Here is an 18,333-nt window from a genome sequence, read left to right as displayed (position 1 = left end):
CTGATCCGCAGACAGGTCTTTGACCATTGCCTTCTAGAAGGCTTCACAGCAGCAGCTTCTTTACCCTGTCCTTGCTTTCTCTTCTGTGACAGCTTCTTCTTCTTCTTCTTTTTTTTTTAAGATTTTATTTATTTATTTGACAGAGAGAGAGAGAGCGAGAGAGGGAACACAAGCAAGGGGAGTGGGAGAGGGAGAAGCAGGCCTCCCGCGGAGCAGGGAGCCCGATGCGGGGCTCGATCCCAGGACCCTGGGATCATGACCTGAGCCAAAGGCAGACGCTCAACGACTGAGCCACCCAGGTGCCCCTGTGACAGCTTCTTCTTTGGGAGTGATCTGAGGAGTTTTTGCTGGAGAGAAGTTATCAAGATCAGGGTCAAAGGGAAAGAGGAATTTTAGAATCTAAGAATTGGAAGACATACTGGAAACTTCACTTACAATGTCTTTTTCAGTTAGTGAGCTTGAGGCCGGAGAAGGGAAGTGACCTCCCTAGGGTCACACAGTAGAGCTAAGACGAGATGCCAGGCTCTTTCTGCCATATGCATAGTGTTTCCCGGGGTTCCAAGAGAGGGTTAGGTGGCCTCAGCTCTTGTGTTGGCTTTAGTGCTACATGGCTGTGTGTCGGTGGTGGGGGAAGCTGCCCTGCGGGCCTCCCACGCTGTTGCAGCTGATGTGCTCAGGACCGTGGGTGCCTGATGGCTATCGCTGACTGTAACTCGCTGTGGGCAGGCTCCGCACGTGAAGGCTTTCTGTAGCTAGCCCGTGGCTGGCACTCTGCTACTCCCAGCAGTGACAAAGTGAATGAGAAGGAAAATACATATTATTTTGGCACTGCAGGGAATGGGCTGTGTTCCTGTTTGTAGAAAGACTGTATTAATGCACATTTATTTATCGACTGACTAAAAATGGTATTTTGTTTGAACATGTATTTCTTCACTTACTAGTAAGGCTAAACTTTTTTCCCTGTGTCCGTTGGCTATTTGTATTTTCTCTCATTTATATTTTTTTCTGTGTGAGTTACCTATTCATATTCTTTGTCTAGATTCCAGTGTATTCCTGGTCTTATGCTTGACTTCCCTGCCAGCAGGGAAAGATTAGGGTAATAAAGCATTGTCCCTAAATGGGGGAGATTTGGGGAGAAGGTTGAAGACTGGATGAAACGGTTTTCTCACTGTACAAATAGCCAGTGAGGTGGCTACATGAGGCTTTAGCTGCTGGAAGCTACGGACCCTGGGACAGGTGGGTAGTAAAGGCCAGTGGTGGCCCACAGTAATGTTGTCTCTTGCTTTTCCTGTACAGAGTTTTGCCGGATTGACAAGCCCCTGTGCCACAGTGAGGATGAGAAGCTCAGCTTTGATGCCGTCCGCAGCATCCACAAGCTGATGGACGATGATGCCAATGGCGATGTGGATGTGGAAGAAAGCGATGAGGTGAGCTCTCTCACCCTGCCGTGGCTCTCTTCTCTTCCTGTGTGGACAGTCTCTAAAAGCTGTCTAGATACTCTTCCCCATGGAGAGATGTTCTTGATGTTGGCTTGTTCTCTAGGAGCTCCTCCCTGCGAAGGGAGGTGATTCTCAGCAGAACAGCCCTATAGGACCCCGCTGGTCCGAGTGCAGGCCTGATGTCTGTGTCTCTGCCTGGACTGGCTCCCATCTGCCTACCAGCTAGAAGCACAACACTGACTGAGCTGTGCTGTCTGAGAGGGAGAGGGAGCCTCGAGGTCGGTCTCTACAGTTCCCCTGACTCCTTATTGTAATCCCGCTGCAGACAGAGGGGGCATCCGTCTGTACTTACTGTGTGCTCAGCCCTGTGTTGGCATGTAGGAGAGAAGTCAAGGCGGTCCTTATCTTGCCCTCTGGGAGTTTATACTCTGTTTGGGAGGAAGAAACACATGTTCCTAGAAAGATCATTCTGAATTGCAGGCCGCAGTTGCTGGGAGCCGGTTGAGTAGTCCAGATAGTAGGAGTGAGAGGAATCTCTAGATGGAAAAAGCTCTATTATTGTCTCACCTTTTGGCATCACTACAGTTCCAATTCCACAGAGCCCAGAGTACGAAGTCATCACTTGTGAAAAGATGTAAAGGTTTCAGTTGATTTCAAGCTCAACACGAGCCAGCAGTTTGGTGAAGCTGCCAAGTTATGCCAGATCTTTAATAGTGATATGGTGCATGTCACGAGGGAGAGGTAAGCCCAGTCTCTTCACCCTGCTCGTCAGCCCACCTTTTAAGTTTTGAGTTCAGTTTTGAATCTCACGTTGTCAGAAGCACCTGGAACAGTGAGAACCTGTACGGCAAGGAGTGAACGATGAAGGGCATGGAAACTATGAAATGGAGACATTCAATAGAATTTGGTTATTTATTAGTATTATGTATGTGCCAGGCACTGTGGTAGACATGAGGCTGTAAAGAGGACACAAGCGTCTGTCCTCATATCATTTACAGTCTAGTGGAGAAACGGGAGCCTGGAAAAGAAGAGATCTGGGAAATAAAATTTCTGTCTTCAAATACATTAGGAGTGGAGGAATCAGAGTTAAGTAACGATGGTGCAGGCGATGAAAAGTGCAGCTCTAGCTAGCATTTATTGAGTTCTTATTCCGTGCCAGGCACAGTGTTAAGCTCTTTGCATAATTAACTCTTTTACCTTTCTTAACAGCCTTTTGAAGTTGGTATTATTGTCAAGGACTGGAGCCTTGGAAAGGCTGTTCAAGGACACACTGTGTATGAGCACAGATCTGATTTCAAAGCTCATGCTGTTAAGTACTGGTGTACTCTTTCTTTTTTTTTTTTTTTTTTTTAAATTTTTTTTTTTTAAATTTTTTTATTGTTATGTTAATCCCCATACATTACATCATTAGTTTTAGATATAGTGTTCCATGATTCATTGTTTGTGCAAGGTGTACTCTTTCTCTTAGGCTAAGGGCAGAACCAGGACCAATGTGAGCAAAATAAAATATGGGCATATTCATTTAGAATAAAGAATCGTCACCAGCGCCATCTTGTCGTAGAAGAGCCTTCCTTGGTAGGTATGTAGTGAGCTCCCTGTCACTGAAGATGGGCAGGTAGAATATAGCACTCCACCGATGAGTTAGCAAAGGGGATCCTTGCATTCGGTTGAATTAGATAATGTCTAAGGAATTTATAAGAGGACAAAAATAGACCTCCTGGAGCAAAAGTAGACGTTCGGGTGGAGTGGAAGGAATGGGGCAGCCTGAGTAAGCAGGGAACCAGTGTGAGTACAGATGTGGAGGTAGTAAGAGCGTGGTGGGTGGGTTTGGTTGGACAGAGGACTGTGGTGGAAGACTGCAGGACAAAAATCTGGAAAGGAAAGTGGGGACCCAGACAGCCTGGCTGAGCAAGGTCTACTTGTTGAACCTGGCAACTGTAGGTCCTTGAGCAAGGACAGCAACCGCGATGAAGGTACCTGAACTTTTGGTTGCATCTAGAAGCGGCACTGGCCCTCAAAGGTCCCAAATTTTATTTGCCTGCGCTGAGAATAGAACCATGTTCCTGGAGGCAGATGAGCCCTAGAGGCTTCCTGATCTCTCTCTGGGGGCCTGGCCACAGGACTAGGGGATGGATGGCACACCAGTTAAGAAGGTGATATGATCCAAGATCTACAAATTCCTGGATATCTTCGTCATCTGCTCCTTTTTTCACTTTCTGCTGATTGCTTTGTCAATGAGGGGAGGAAGAAAATGTTCTTTTTAGAGGAATGTTACCACAACAAAAAGCTCATCAGCACAAACTGTTCTAAAATAACACAAAAGCTGTCACCCTGCTCTTCTCTGTGCCAGTGGTGAGCTGTTCTTTTTCAGTGTAGCTCCTGCCTTTGCCTTAGCTTCAGCTGCTGCCCCTGCAGTCTCAGGCCTCTGGTGGTGAGGGGGGCCTGCCAGTCTGGGTTTTCATGATCAGTCACAAGCACCTGTCTTCGAAAGAGAAAGCAATGGTAGCAAAGTATGTGTGTTTAAGTCAGTCTAAACATATGAGACGACCTTGGAGGTCAGGTTCTAACTAGAGTGTTGGGTGGACAGCTCAGAGCTTAGAATATTGGCTACTGGGCACTGAGACGTGAGAGATGAAACTGTGCTTGTGCTGGCCATGAGGGACCTGAGCTTTTCATGACCACTTAAAAAGCCCTGCTGATGCCCCAAGGATCTTAGTGCAAGTCTGAAGGGATACCCTATGAGGCCTCATTTATTCAGCCTCATATCAGTAAGTTTTTCAGATGACTAAACTATAACCTCAGTTCTAGAGCTCTTAAAATTTTAGCCATTTTTGAAATAAGTCTTTCTTTTTACAGATTATTGTGAACAGAGTGGTGACTTTATTTGGATCATTCAAAGCATGTCTTCAGGGCCTCTTACACGATTACCCCAGTACCTAGATTCCTATATCCATTGTTGTGATTTCTTCTCATAATTTCCCTGTCTCTTCTTTGATCATCCCCATTTCTAATTGCTGTCTTTACTCTGCTGTGAGCTATGAAATTAGATTTATGGCAAGCTGAGACTTAGCAGGCATTTTATAGAAAATATATAATCAGTGGCTTGTGGGGCAGCCAATTTGGCTGCTCAAGTACTATCTTTGCTTGCTTCAGTGTGAGTTGGCAGAGGTTGTGGGCTGGGGGCCCTTCAGATGAACAAGATGGGAATATTGGCAGTGGTACCCTTCTTGCAAGGCTGGGAGGAAGTTCGACCAGCCCACCAGTGTGGAAATTCATGGCCTGTGTTCTGCTGAGACCTCTGGTGGGAACACTGCCCATGGGTAAAGGATTTGCTGTAGGGGGATGGTCCTGTCGGGTTGTCTGGACAGTCTGAAGTAGACAGAGAAAGGCTGTCTACAACCACTGTCCCTTCGACCTGACCTGACACTTTGAGAGCAGTGTTATTTTCTTCTCTGGAGCCTACATGGGAAATCAAGGGCATTTATCCAGCCATTAAACAGATTTTTATTGAATACCTGTATGTGCCAGGCACCATTATAGGGCTACAGATTCTATAGCAAACAAAACAGATAAGATTTCAGCTTTTATAGAGCTTGCATTCTAGTAGTCTGTATGTCACACGTGATTAAATAATGAGTAAAATTCTGAAATTAGGAAGAACTGCGATTACAGTAGTTTAGTGACTTCCCCTTTAGTTTTCTTAGGTAAAATGGTGGTTAGTGATTCCTACCCTTGCAAGGTTATTGCCAGAACTCAGTGAGAAAAGTTCTGTTGAAAGTTTCTGGCACAGGGGTGCCTGGGTGGCTCAGTCGGTTAGGCGTCTGACTCTTGATTTGCTTTCCCCCTTTTGCATTGTCCCCTCACGGGGCCTGCTGGGTCCTGGAGGGCTGTGTGGGCTGGGGGAACTAAAGCTTGAGAGGAGCGGCTCCACTTGGAAAATCCAGAGGCCAGCAGGAGTTGGACTTGATAGGAGGTGGTATGTAGGGAGGGAGAGAAGCCCATGGGCTTCAGGCACATAGCCAGTGCTCTGGCCTGCCTGGGCTAAGTGGGATGCGGGTGAGTAGCTTCGTTATGCCCAGTACTAGCATGATTACTAAGAATTGCTTTCCCTCCTCAGGCTTTGGGCCTTATTTCTGTGTCCAGACAGCTGTGGACACCTCTCCGTGCTCCCTTGCCTCTAGTTTCCCCTCTACCAGCCACGTTGTCCATGCTGCCCATGATCTTCCCAAGTACACTTTGTTTCCTATGTCCTGCGTGATTTTCTTTTCTGATTCCATCTGACTTCCTGTGCCAAGCACTCCATCCCTTCAAATCTGGCCTTAGTCTTTCTTAAGACTCTCTGGACGTACCTCCTACCACTCTTGTCTGGCCCTGGCCCTCATTGTCTCAAACTCATTCCATGCTTGTTGCAGTACCCTTTCTTTGCTCAGCTAGTTCTCCCTGGCTGGGATTAATTTCTACCCGCCCCTTCAGCCCTCGGCCCTGTCCGTATCAGTCTTAGGTATCTCCTGGAATGCTCCAGGCTCACTTCTCATGAACTTTCCCTGACTTTCTCACCCCGCACTGATCTCTCTCTCATCCCAGGACTAACTCCCATAGCACACAGTCCAAAACAACTCAGTTTAGCACATAATTAGAATGTCTTGATTTGTGCCCTAATGGTTTTGATTATATTATCTTGCCTGTAAGTTTGTCTTTTTGCACTGTTGCTGGAATTACTAAAGCACAACTCTGATCATTACTTCTACCTTGTAAAGGGAGTGCAGTGGAAAAGGAGCATCCCTACCGTGTGCCAAGCCCTGTTCTAGCTGTTGCATATACAGTTTCATTTAATGCTCAACCACTCTATGAGCTAGGTGTTACTGTGTTTTGGAGATGATGGAACTTAAGAGTGGCCTGCCTTTACTTACTAAATCAATCTAAACTCTAACCGGCCCTTCAGTGCTCCCACAATCTGCCTTTAGCTTTCCTGACTAGTTCACATTACACTGTATTCCCTTACTTTAGGCTACAACCATCTCAAACATGTTTCTTTATATCCCATCACTGTGCCTTTGCTCTTTTTTTTTTTTTTTTAAGATTTTATTTATTTGAGAGAGTGAGCGAGAGAGAGAGCATGAGCAGAGGGAGGAGCAGAGGGAGAGGGAGAAGCAGACCTCCTGCTAAGCAGGGAGCCTGACGTGGGGCTTGATCCCAGGACCCTGGGATCATGACCTGAGCTGAAGGCAGACACTTAACTGACTGAGCCACCCAGGCGCCTGCCTTTGCTTTAGATAAATTTTCATCTCAGCATCTCTCTGCCTCCCATTTGCCTGTAAAAATTCCACCTGTCCACACAGGCCTAGGTCAGGGGTCTCAAAATCAGCATTAGTGACGTTTTGGGCTAGATGACTCTTTGTTGTGGGGAGCTATCTTGTACATTGTAGGATGTTTAGCAGCATCCTCAACCTCTATACACTGGATATGGGTAGCAGCAAACCTCCACCATCACTCCTTTCCCCCAAAGTTGTGACAACCAGAATGTCTCTCTTGCCAATTGTCAGTTGCCCTGGGGAATAAAAGTACCCCTGGTTGGGATGCCTGGGTGGCTTAGTCGGTTAAGCATCTGCCTTCGGCTCAGGTCGTGATCCCAGGGTCCCGGGATTGAGTCCCACGTTGGGCTCCTTGCTCAGCGGGGATCCTGCTTCTCCCTCTCCCTCTGCCCTTCCTCCCCTCTCATGCTCGTGCTCTCTCTCTCTCTCAAATAAATAATAAATAAAATCTTAAAACAACAACAACAACAAAAAAACGAAGAAGTGCCCCTGGTTGAGGACTACTGGCCTAGAATAAATGTTTTCTCCTAGAAATCTTGTTGTTTCCCTACAGTGGGAAGTAATTTTTCCTCTTCCGTGCTCCAGAGTACTTGGCATGAATCTCTCATTTGGCATATTGCTCTGCTCTGTATTGTAATTAGTTGTCTGTCTTATTAGACTCTGAGTGCCTCCAGGGCCAAGAATCGGGTCTTATTCATCACTATTTCTCCCACAGTACCTGGTACAGGGCCTTACACATAAAGGTGATGCGTTAAGTATTTTTGAAATTTGATTTGAAGGCAATGATCCTATCTTATCACTAAGTGCCCCTTGAATTGTTTCCGTAGGGCAGAGCAAGAGTACAAGGTTGGCTGGTCAGCGGCATGGGGACAGGGTGCTTTGGATTTGTGAGTTCCGGCCAGGATGGTGGCTGAGTCAGTGGCGGGCTGTGTCTAGGAGTGCTGGGGTCTAGGATCCAGATACAGCATTGCTTCGTTAGTGTGTGATGTGTATGTCTGACCTCTGTGACTCCTTCCCTAGCCCTCTACCCAATGCTGTGAGTCACATACAGAATCTGGATGGAGGTAAAATCCCTGTAGTTAAAATAATAGGAAAGACTTAGAGAAAAACATGTACAAGGAGGGCAGAGATAAAGAAAAGAGAAAAAGAAGACAGAAGTCTGAAAGGCTGTGTGACTGAGCGAAAGTATGCACAGGCTTTGGAGCAAGAAAGATGAGGGATTCAGGTGCCCTTTCACCAACTGTTGGTTGTATGACCTTGGAAAGTTTCTTAAATCTCTGTGAGCTTTCATTTCCTCACGGTCAAATGGGGGCAGTAGTCTCTGCCTTGAAGGATTCTAGCAAAGACGAAATGAAAGCACGTGTAGAAAGTGCCTGGCCTGTGGTTTTGTTCATGGTGGTACAAGTGTTATGTCCTCTCCCCCTGCTCCCACCCGCAAGGCCCGTGCTGGGGACTTTCGCTACACTCTCACACGGAATCTTGACAAGAAACCTGTGGGATAGGGGCGCCTGGGTGGCTCAGTCGTTTAGCGTCTGACTTTGGCTCAGGTCATGATCCCAGAGTACTGGGATCGAGCCCCACATCAGGTTCCTTGCTCGGCGGGAAGCCTGCTTCTCCCACTCCCACTCCCCCTGCTTGTGTTCCCTCTCTCGCTGTCTTTCTCTCTGTCAAAAAATAAATTAAAATCTTAAAAAAAAAAAGAAAGAAAGAAACCTGTGGGATAGGTAGTAATTTTCCCATATAACCAATAAGAAAACTGAGACTGAATTAGCTCATAGTTATCCATTTTGGGGGTTATTGCAACTCAGATCTGCATGAGGCTGATGGAAATGTTCTAAACTTGTGGTGATGGTTGCACACCTCTGAAAATGCTAAGCACTCTTGAGTTGTACACTAAATTGGTATGTAAATTATATCTAAATAAAGATGTTAAAAAAATAAAAGTGTCACTACAACACTGGTTGGTATAGCGGTCACCTCCCACTTGCCTTGCTGTAGCCCAACCCCTAGGACCCCATAGGGCTCTATAGAAAACACTTTGAAAACCCTGCTGAGTTCTATCTCCATTTCCCTCACTCCTAACTTTGACAGATATGCAGAGGGTCTTCCAAGTCTGTGTGTCCGTGGTATCTGGAAGCAGAGATCCCTGGTTAGCTACCTGAGAGCTAGGTTCCCTGTTTCTGGGTAGGTATAGATGGTTTTTGAGGACACCAGACTGAAGAGCCCTGGGGAGAAATAGCGAGAGAGAGCACGAGCAGGGGGAGGGCATTTGGATTTTATCCCAAATTCTTTCTCTTTGGGAGAATCCTTCCTCTATTTTTCCCTCCCTCCCTCCCTCCCTTCCTCCCTTCCTTCTTTCCTTCCTTCTTCTTTTTTGTAGCTGTCACTTACGGAAAAGCTAAGATGGCAAGAAAGTTATGGGAGAACCCAGGTGGTAATTCCCTCTCACCCACATACCAGGACCCTGAATCAAATTCTTGGCACTTACTATATGGAGCTCCAGGAGGGGAGATGTCAGAGGCAGCTGGGTAAGTAGCCCTGGTTTTATCTCTCCTGGCTTCACCTTGTGCTCAGGGCCTCCCTCTGATTCCCGCCGCTGCTGCCATGCTGGCCCATGGGAAGCAGCGCTCTCCCCTTGGTCCCTGGACCCAATCCTGAACATAGATTTCCTTCCTTCCTCTTTGAACAGCTTTGACAGCCTGGCGCTTTTGCCTTTTTTTTCTTTCTTCGGTTTACTATATGCAAAATAGGGCAGAAAAGAAATAATTGCAGTTTTTCAGACAACCTCAGCATAGGTTTCTATGTAGACATGTCTGTTGCTACAGTAATTCTTCTTTGACCTGAAGGATTGTTACAGTTTGGCGGCATCCTTCTGGTTTTTTGCCTTCTAGCTTCTGCCAGCCTCCTGGTGCAATCACCATCTTATCTCCTGCTTTGTAGAACATTCTGACCCCCTGCCCTAATCTAGGCAAAGCACAGATTGAGGTCTGCTCAGGCCTTTTGTCCAGAACAGAGATGAGTGATACTGTGAATGACATCATTCTTCAGGTGAAACCTGGTCCTTAGGCTAAGGGAATGACCTGTCCACATTTTTTCTTGTAAATACTTAATTATAGGGTGGCTGTAGCATTCACCTCCCAACTCCCATTGAGTTCAAGTTCTGTAGCCTTGCTCATGCCTTCAGTCCACACTCTTCTGAGTTTCTTAGAACAAAGTATTTGGACATTGCCTTTTTAAAAGTCTAAGCATAAGCTTTGGAAGCTGACCTGAATTCAAATCCAAATTTTGCAATGTAGATTGATAAGGCCAAGTAACTTGGAGCCTCCCTTTCCTCATCTGCAAAGTAGAGATGAAAATAAGATACTCTTTGCCGTTGATAAGCCCTCAGGCTAGCGAGAGTGGCAGACCTGTGACCTGGCAGTGACAATAGCACATTTCAGGGCCGTGATAGTGGTGAGCGCAGGACTGTGGGAGTTGCGAGAGGAATAAGGGTGAGGTAATCTAACATGTGCCGGGGTAGCAGAAGACGCCCTGTCAGCCAGCACTCAGGGCAGGGGACCAGTTGCCAGACAAGCTGAGCTACACATCAGAGGGAGTAGGCCTAGTTTGCAATCTGTCCCAGTGCCTTGGCCAGATACAGGATGAAGCAGCAGCTCCCCCAGATGGGACCGCTCGTGTTTCCAGGAAAACCCAGACGGTGCTTTGCTTTGACAGACAGGGAAATTCTTTCTCACTACGCAGACTGTTGTTTTCCTTCCCTCCTCTTTGTTGGTGAGTCTGCTTTGTTTGTTCTGGACTGCAATCCTGTGATGACAGGGATTAGGTAGACTTGTAAGACTTCTGTGTGTGTGTGTGTGTGTGTGTGTCTGTATGTGGAGTTGGGTTTATGTGCCTTGTGTTGTTTCTTTGCATGTGTGTGTATGTCATTTTATGCCTTTTTTAATTTACTTTTTATTAAAAGATTTTATTATTTGACAGAGAGAGAGACAGCGAGAGAGGGAACACAAACAGAGGGAGTGGGAGAGGGAGAAGCAGGCTTCCCGCCGAGCAGGGAGCCTGATGTGGGGCTCAATCCCAGGACCCCGGGATCATGACCTGAGTGGAAGGGCAGATGCTTACGACTGAGCCACCCAAGCGCCCCACCTTTTTGTATTTTTATGTGTCTTTCTGTATCTAGATGTGTCTGTGTGTATGAAAAGAAGTGGAGGCAGGGGAGAAACACAGAGCCAAGGACGTAGGAGTTAAGAGAAAGCCCGTAAGCCGGGTCAAGAATCAAAGAGAAGGTTAAGAGCAAATGGTTGGGCAGCAGCATAGTATGCAGGACCTGGAGGTGGAAACAGAGGCAGAAGTATAATCGGGACTCCAAAGATGCTATTAATCTAGGCTGATCTGGACCCTACAAGGTGGTAGGCAGAATGCAAGGGTGGGTCATCTAGCAGCCAGAAATGGTCAAGCCCGCAGAGAGAGAGAAAAGCCCTGCTTCAGGTATAAGCTTCTGAATCATCCTGTCTAAGGAGGAATCGGTGGTTGGCTCCCAAGGCCTTGCCTGTGACCTAACTGGTGTTTGTGTTTATTTATGCAAGTCTCTCTGTGCGTGTCTGTGCATGTGCATTGCATTAGAAACAATTGGTTTTCTTTTCTTTTTTTTTTTTTTTTTTAAGATTTTACTTATTTATTTGAGAGAGACACAGTGAGAAGAGGGAACACAAGCAGGGGGCGTGGGAGAGGCAGAAGCAGGCTTCCCTCTGAGCAGGGAGCCCGATGCGGGGCTCGATCCCAGGACCCTGGGATCATGACCTGAGCCGAAGGCAGACGCCCAATGACTGAGCCACCCAGGCGCCCCAGAAACAATTGGTTTTCGACGTAATGGCTGATCCACATGAGGATTTGTGACCCTCCCCTTATTTGTTCTCCTGTTCTCCCGCACTCTCCTTCTTTCTCTCTTTCTTCCTTTGCCAGACATATTTTGTGTCTGCTCTGTACTGGATATGCAAAGACTAGTAATGAAGACAAATTTTCTACCTGCAAGGAGCTCACATGTTAGTGAGGCAGAAGAACATTCATGTCCTAATAGGTGTTGTGATGAGAGATTAGTACTGCATACTCTGGAATTTTTTTTTTCCTGGAATTTTAAGAGGAGAGAATTTGACTTATCCTAGGATGCCAGGAAACACAGCCCAGACGAGGTGATGCCTGAGATGAATTTTGAGAGATGCAGAGGAGTTAACCTGGGGACAGAGATGGGAAGGGTATAGCCAGTGAAGGAATGAATGTGTGATGTGTGAAGTCAGTGGTTCTTTTAACTTGAGCATAGATTGTAACAATGGGACAGGGAGGGAGAGGTTGGAGATGAAATGAGGTGGGAATGACAGGCATTAGCCAGATTCTTGCCATACGGAGGAACTTGGATTTTATCCCAAAGATGATAAACTAGAGGTAAACAGAGATGTAAACAGAGATGGCTCTCGTTCTGACTGACGGGGTGTCAGGAGCGGGCTTTGCAGAGCAGGTGAAACTGAAACTTGGTTTTTAAAAGATGAGCAAGGTTTACTGATGAAAAGAAGGAGGAGCATCCCAGGAAAAAGGATCATGAGTAAAGGCAGGAGGCAAAAAATATGGCAAGTTTGGGAGACATCAGGTGGGAAGGTGTCTAGGGAATAGTTTCTTTATAAGGTAGGGTTTTCTTTGATGGGTAGTATGTGATTCCAATAGGATAATGGATGGTAAGAATCCTTTGTGACCCATGATGCTGCCTGAAAATGTCATTAATAGTGTTGCTATCCAGCTTCTCTCTCCGCTTGGTGCCCCGCAATGCCAGGCCCTCGCAGGTGTAGGTCAGGTAGGTGTGCGCTCAGCAGTGTGGCGCTGACTCGCCCATCTTTCATCTAGCCACCTGGCATCTTGAGGAGCGGGAGCTAAGATTAGAAGTCTCTGGGACTCAGAGGCCAGGGGCTAGTCACTCAGGACACACCATTCTCCACAGTATGAGCCCTCCTGCCAAGGGAGCTGGGTTCAAAAGAGTCAAACATTTATGAAGCACCTTCTACACTTAGGCACTGTGAGGGACTGAGCCTTACATTGTCTCATTTTCTCCACATCGTCACTTTGAGGTTGTGTGCATTTTACAGGCCAACGGTGACCTTGTGAGTAAGTGGCAGAGGTGGGATTCGAGGCTGTATCTGTGAGATTTGTCCTATGTATCACTTCACAAGGCTCCCGATGTCTCTGGGGGGGTGAGCAAGCTCCCCGATTAGTTTAGAGTGGAAAACTCTGTGGGTCTGAGGCAGTGTGGGTTTGGAAGGATTGGAGAGAGAGTTTCTGGGCTCTGTCCTTGGGATTGAGGACAGATTCAGCCGTACCCTCCACATAGAGCAGTGGTTCTTGCCTTCAAGGATTGACTCTCTCTTTATCTGTCTCACCTTGGTCGGTCCGTCCTTCCCTCCCTCTCTCCCTCCCTTCCTTCCTTCTTTAAGATTTTATTTATTTATTTGAGAGAGAGAAATAGCGAGAGAGAGCACGAGCAGGGGGAGGGGTAGAGGGAGAGGGAGAAGCAGGCAGGGAGCCTGATGTGGGGCTCGATGTGGGGTTTGATCTCAGGATCCTGGGATCATGACCTGAGCCAAAGGCAGACGCTTCACCGACTAAGCCACCCAGGCGCCCCTCACCTTGGTGCTTTAAATATATCTGATTAATCTCTGTGTTCTTGGATCCCGGCACAGGGCATATCATATAGTGTTGCTCCTTTAAATGGCTGGTTGGGCAAATGAATAAATAAATGCCTCTTAGTAAAGGCTTCTAGAACCGCTAACATCTTCACTACTCCCTCTTCCTTCTCTGTGGTACTATGACACACTAATACATTTTGTTCTTAAGGACAGTTATTTGGTATTGCTCTTTGACATATATGCCTAAATTCTCCCTCTTACAGTGATTAGGAGCCTGAAGGTTGTTAAAGATGAACTTGAGTTTGTCTTACTCTTTTTTTTTTTAAGTAAGTTCTTTGCCCAATGTGGGGCTTGAATTCACCACCCCAAGATCGAGTCGCATGCTCTACCAGTTGAGCCAGCCAAGTGCCCCTGTCTTACTCTTTTATATTCTCTGTTCCCAAGCCTTTTCCCTTGTCCCCTCACCGCCTAAAGGTGAGTAGCATTTAAAAGGAACACATGGTGAGCCCTCAACTCTTTTGCCAAGTGTTCTATTTTGGAAATGGAGTCCAGGAGGTTTTCCTGCTATGAAGTGCTTGGCTGGAATTTCATGTCCCAGAGTCTTGGAAAGCCATGTGTAGAGACGGTAGTATGGGGGAAAAAACTGAGAGGGGAATCAAAGTTGACTCTTGTTTATGGGGATTGTAAGGAGAGAGAATTCCTTAATCCTTGAAGCTGTCACAGAGGGAGGAGTAGGTATGTTTAGTCAAGGGGTCAGCAAACTATGACCCCCTTCCTGTTTTTAGAAAGGGGTCATAGTTTGCTGACCCCTTGACTAAATACACCTACAGTCTATAAACTAAGACTAGCTTTTGCATTTTTAAATAGTTGGGGGAAAAATGCAAAGAAGAGTTTTATGGCATGTGAAATTTCCATAAATTCAAATTTCAGCGTCCATAAATACAAAGTTTTATTGGTACAAGAGCCACTTTTACTCATTTACATATTGTCGATGGCTGTTTTCACACAAGAAGAGCAGAATTGAGTAGTTGTAACAGAGACTGTATGGTCTACCAAGCTTAAAATATTTACTGCCCAGGGGCGCCTGGGTGGCTCAGTCGTTAAGCGTCTGCCTTCGGCTCAGGTCATGATCCCAGGGTCCTGGGATCGAGCCCCGCATCGGGCTCCCTGCTTGGCAGGAAGCCTGCTTCCCCCTCTCCCACTCCCCCTGCTTGTGTTCCCTCTCTCGCTGTGTCTCTCTCTTCAAATAAATAAATAAAATCTTTAAAAAAAAAAAATATTTACTGCCTGATCCTTTACAAAAAAAACATTTGCCTGGCCCCTGGTCTGACCCATCAATTTTTTAAAAACAGCTTTATTGAGATAAAATGCACATACCATATAATTAAACCCATTTAAAGCATATAATTCCATGGTTATGAGTATATTCGCATATATGTGCAGCCATTACCATAGTTAATTTAATTTAATTTAATTTTTTTAAAGATTTTATTTCTTTATTTGAGAGAGAGAGAAAGAGAATGAGAGAGAAAGAGCACGAGACGGGGGAGAGTCCGAGGGAGAAGCAGACTCCCCGCTGAGCAGGGAGCCCGATGCAGGACTCAATGCTGGGACTCCGGGATCATGACCTGCACTGAAAGCAGTCGCTTAACCAACTGAGCCACCCAGGCACCCACCATAGTTAATTTTGGAAACTTTTCATCACCTCAAAGAGAAAGCCCATACACATTGGTTATTGTTCCCCTATCTGCCTCTTCCTCACAGCCCTGAGCAACTGCTAATCTACTTTCTGTATTTATAGATTTTGCCTATACTGGACATTTCCTACAAATGGAATCACATAATATGTGGTCTTCTTTTTTTTTTAAGATTTAAAAAAAATTTATTTATTTGACAGAGAGAGAGCACAAGTAGGCAGAGCCTCAGGCAGAGGGAGAGGGAGAAGCAGGCTCCCAACTGAGCAGAGAGCCCGATGCAATGTGGGACTCTATCCCAGGACCCTTGGGTCATGACTTGAGCTGAAGGCAGATGCTTAACTGAGCCACCCAGGCTCCCCAATATGTGGTCCTTTGTGCCTGGCTTATTTCACCTACCATAAGGTTTTCAAGGTTCATCCATATGGTAGCATGTGTCAGAACTTCACTCCGTTTTATGGCTGAAGAATATTCTACTGTACGGACACACCACATTTTGCTTTTTCCCTCATCAGTTGATGGACATTTAGTATGTTTTTACCTTTTGGCTATTAAGAATAATGCTGCTATATATAGATGTACAAGTGTTTGTGGACATATGTTTTTACTTCTCTTGAGTATATACCTAGGAGTGTAATTACTGGGTCATATGGTAACTCTTTGTTTACCTGTTTGAGGAACTGTCAGACTGTTCTCCAAAGTGGCTGAACCATTTTACATTTGTGCCAGCAATGAATGAGTATTCCAATTTCTCCAAATCCCCACCAACACTTGTTATTATCTGATTTTTTTTATCACAGCCATCCTTGTGGATGTGAAATAATATTTCATTATGGTTTTGATTTGCGTGACTAATAATGTCAAACATCAATTCATGTGGTTATTGACCATTTGTATATCTTCTTTGAAGAAATGCTTTATTCATATCCTTTGTGTGTTTTTTTAATTAGGCTGTTTGTCTTTTTACTATGAGTTGTTAAATTTCTTTCTTTTTTTTTTTTTTTAAAGATTTTATTTATTTATTTGATAGAGACACAGCGAGAGAGGGAACACAAGCAGGGGGAGTGGGAGAGGGAGAAGCAGGCTTCCCGCGGAGCAGGGAGCCCGATGTGGGGCTCGATCCCAGGACCCTGGGACCATGACCTGAGCCGAAGGCAGACGCTTAACGACTGAGCCACCCAGGCGCCCCGAGTTGTTAAATTTCTTTATATATCTTAGATACAAGTCCCTTATCAGGTATGTCAGTTGCAAATATTTTCTCCCACTCTGTAGGTTCACCTTTCACTTTTTTGATAGTGACCTCTGAAGCACAGAAGTTTTTAATTTTGATAAAGTCCAGTTTATTTATTTATATTTGTTGCTCCTCAGGCTTTTGATGTCCTATCTAAGAATCCATTGTCAAATCGAACGTCATGGAGATTTACCCTTGTGTTCTCTTCTAAGAATTTTAAAGGCATCGGAAGCTTAACATACTTCACACTGGATTCTGAGTATCTCCTCATCCAAAACCTGCTCTACTCGCAGGCTTCCTTATCTCGGTTGAAGGCAACTCCATTGTTTCTGTTGCCTAGGCCCCAAATACTCTGAATCATCCATATTTCCTCTCACACCCCACATCCACTGATAAATCCAGTGGGTTCTACCTTCAAAACATATCCCAAATCTAATCATCTCTCACCACCACTCCCCTACAGGCACAGGTACAGTTGCCCTGCTCACAGATCACCATGTCTACAGTCTGTTTTCAGTGTAGTAGCTAGAGAGCTTAACAGAAAAAATGTAAACCAGATCATTTCACTCCTCTGCTCAAAACCCTGTAATAGCTTCATTTTTCTTTTAGGGCGAAAGCCAGAGTCACCACCAGAGTCAGGAAGGCCCTATGTGATCTGGCTCTACCTTATCATTACCATCTCCCTATGGATTATAGATCCTAAGTCTCTCTGGGTCTTTCACTCCAGTCACACTGCTTGCTGGTCTGCAAACACGTCTTGTTGTTTCTGTCTTTGGGCCTTGGTACTAGCTCTTACCTCTGCCTAGGATAGTCTTCTCCCAGATATCTGCTTTGATAATTCCCTTATGTTCCCAAATATTTTTTTCTTTTCTCAGACTTCTTATTGATGAGATCTTTCCCAGACCACCCTATTTAGTAATGAATTCTGTTACCTCTACCCCATTTCTGGCACAGACCTTCATTACATATCACTTCTTTTTGATGTGTTTGTTTTGCTTTTAAGGACTCAGTCACCTTCTGGATTCTGTCATTTAATCATTGATTATTATTTATTGTCTAGAATATCCATAAGGGCAAGGGATCTGTCTTATTCACTGCTAAATCCCTAGCCACCTAGAATAGTGCTTGGCTCAGTGTTGGCATTCAGTAAATATTGTTAAGTGAATGAGTGAATCTATTTAAAAAGGAGCAGGTTTATTTTTTCATGTGGATTCAAATGACTATCTAGGGTCATTTACTAGCTTTGAGAACTCCCTTTAGTATTTTTTTTTTTAAAGATTTTATTTATTCACTTGACAGAGAGAGAGAGACAGCTAGAGAGGGAACACAAGCAGGGGGAGTGGGAGAGGGAGAAGCAGGCTTCCCGCCGAGCAGGGAGCCCCATGCGGGGCTCAATCCCAGGACCCCGGGATCATGACCTGAGCCAAAGGCAGACGCTCAACGACTGAGTGACCCAGGCGCCCCTCCCTTTAGTATTTTTTGTAAGGTGTGTCAGCTAGCAATGAATTTTGTCAGTGTTTGTTTATCTGGAAGTCTCTTTATTTTGCCTTCACCTTTTTTTTTTTTTTTTTTTTTAAGATTTTATTTATTTGAGAGAGAGAATGAGATAGAGAGAGCATGAGAGGAGGGAGGGTCAGAGGGAGAAGCAGACTCCCTGCTGAGCAGGGAGCCCTATGCAGGACTCAATCCCGGGACTCCAGGATCATGACCTGAGCTGAAGGCAGTTGCTTAACCAACTGAGCCACCCAGGCGCCCTGCCTTCACCTTTGAAAGATAGTTTTGCTGGCTATAAGATTCTTGGTTGACAGTTCTTTCTTTTAGCACTTTGAACATGTCATCCCCCTGCCTTTGGCATCCACTGTTTTTGATGAGAAGGTAGCTGTTTTAATTTTATTGAGTTTACTTTGTAGGTGACAAATCATTTTTCTCTTGTTGCTTTCAAGATTTTCTTCTTGCTTTTGGCTTTCAGGATTTTCTGTGATGTGCCTCTGG

General features: G+C 45.5%; 1 protein-coding gene across 4 annotated transcripts in view; it reads left to right on the top strand.

The window, feature by feature from the left end:
- STIM1 (stromal interaction molecule 1) overlaps nucleotides 1-18,333 on the top strand; it is a 186,930-nt gene that overhangs the window by 102,805 nt on the left and 65,792 nt on the right. For all 4 annotated transcript variants that reach the window (XM_032426877.1, XM_032426875.1, XM_032426876.1 and 1 more), the window contains exon 2: nucleotides 1,297-1,427. In XM_032426877.1, the coding sequence (XP_032282768.1) occupies nucleotides 1,297-1,427 (131 nt within the window). The remainder of the gene's footprint in view (nucleotides 1-1,296; nucleotides 1,428-18,333) is intronic.

The sequence above is a fragment of the Phoca vitulina genome, unplaced genomic scaffold (assembly GCF_004348235.1).
Source record: "Phoca vitulina isolate PV1807 unplaced genomic scaffold, GSC_HSeal_1.0 scaffold36, whole genome shotgun sequence".
Classification (NCBI taxonomy): Eukaryota; Metazoa; Chordata; class Mammalia; order Carnivora; family Phocidae; genus Phoca; species Phoca vitulina.
Note: the sequence above shows the minus strand (reverse complement) of the source record. Positions and strands in the feature narration are given on the sequence as shown.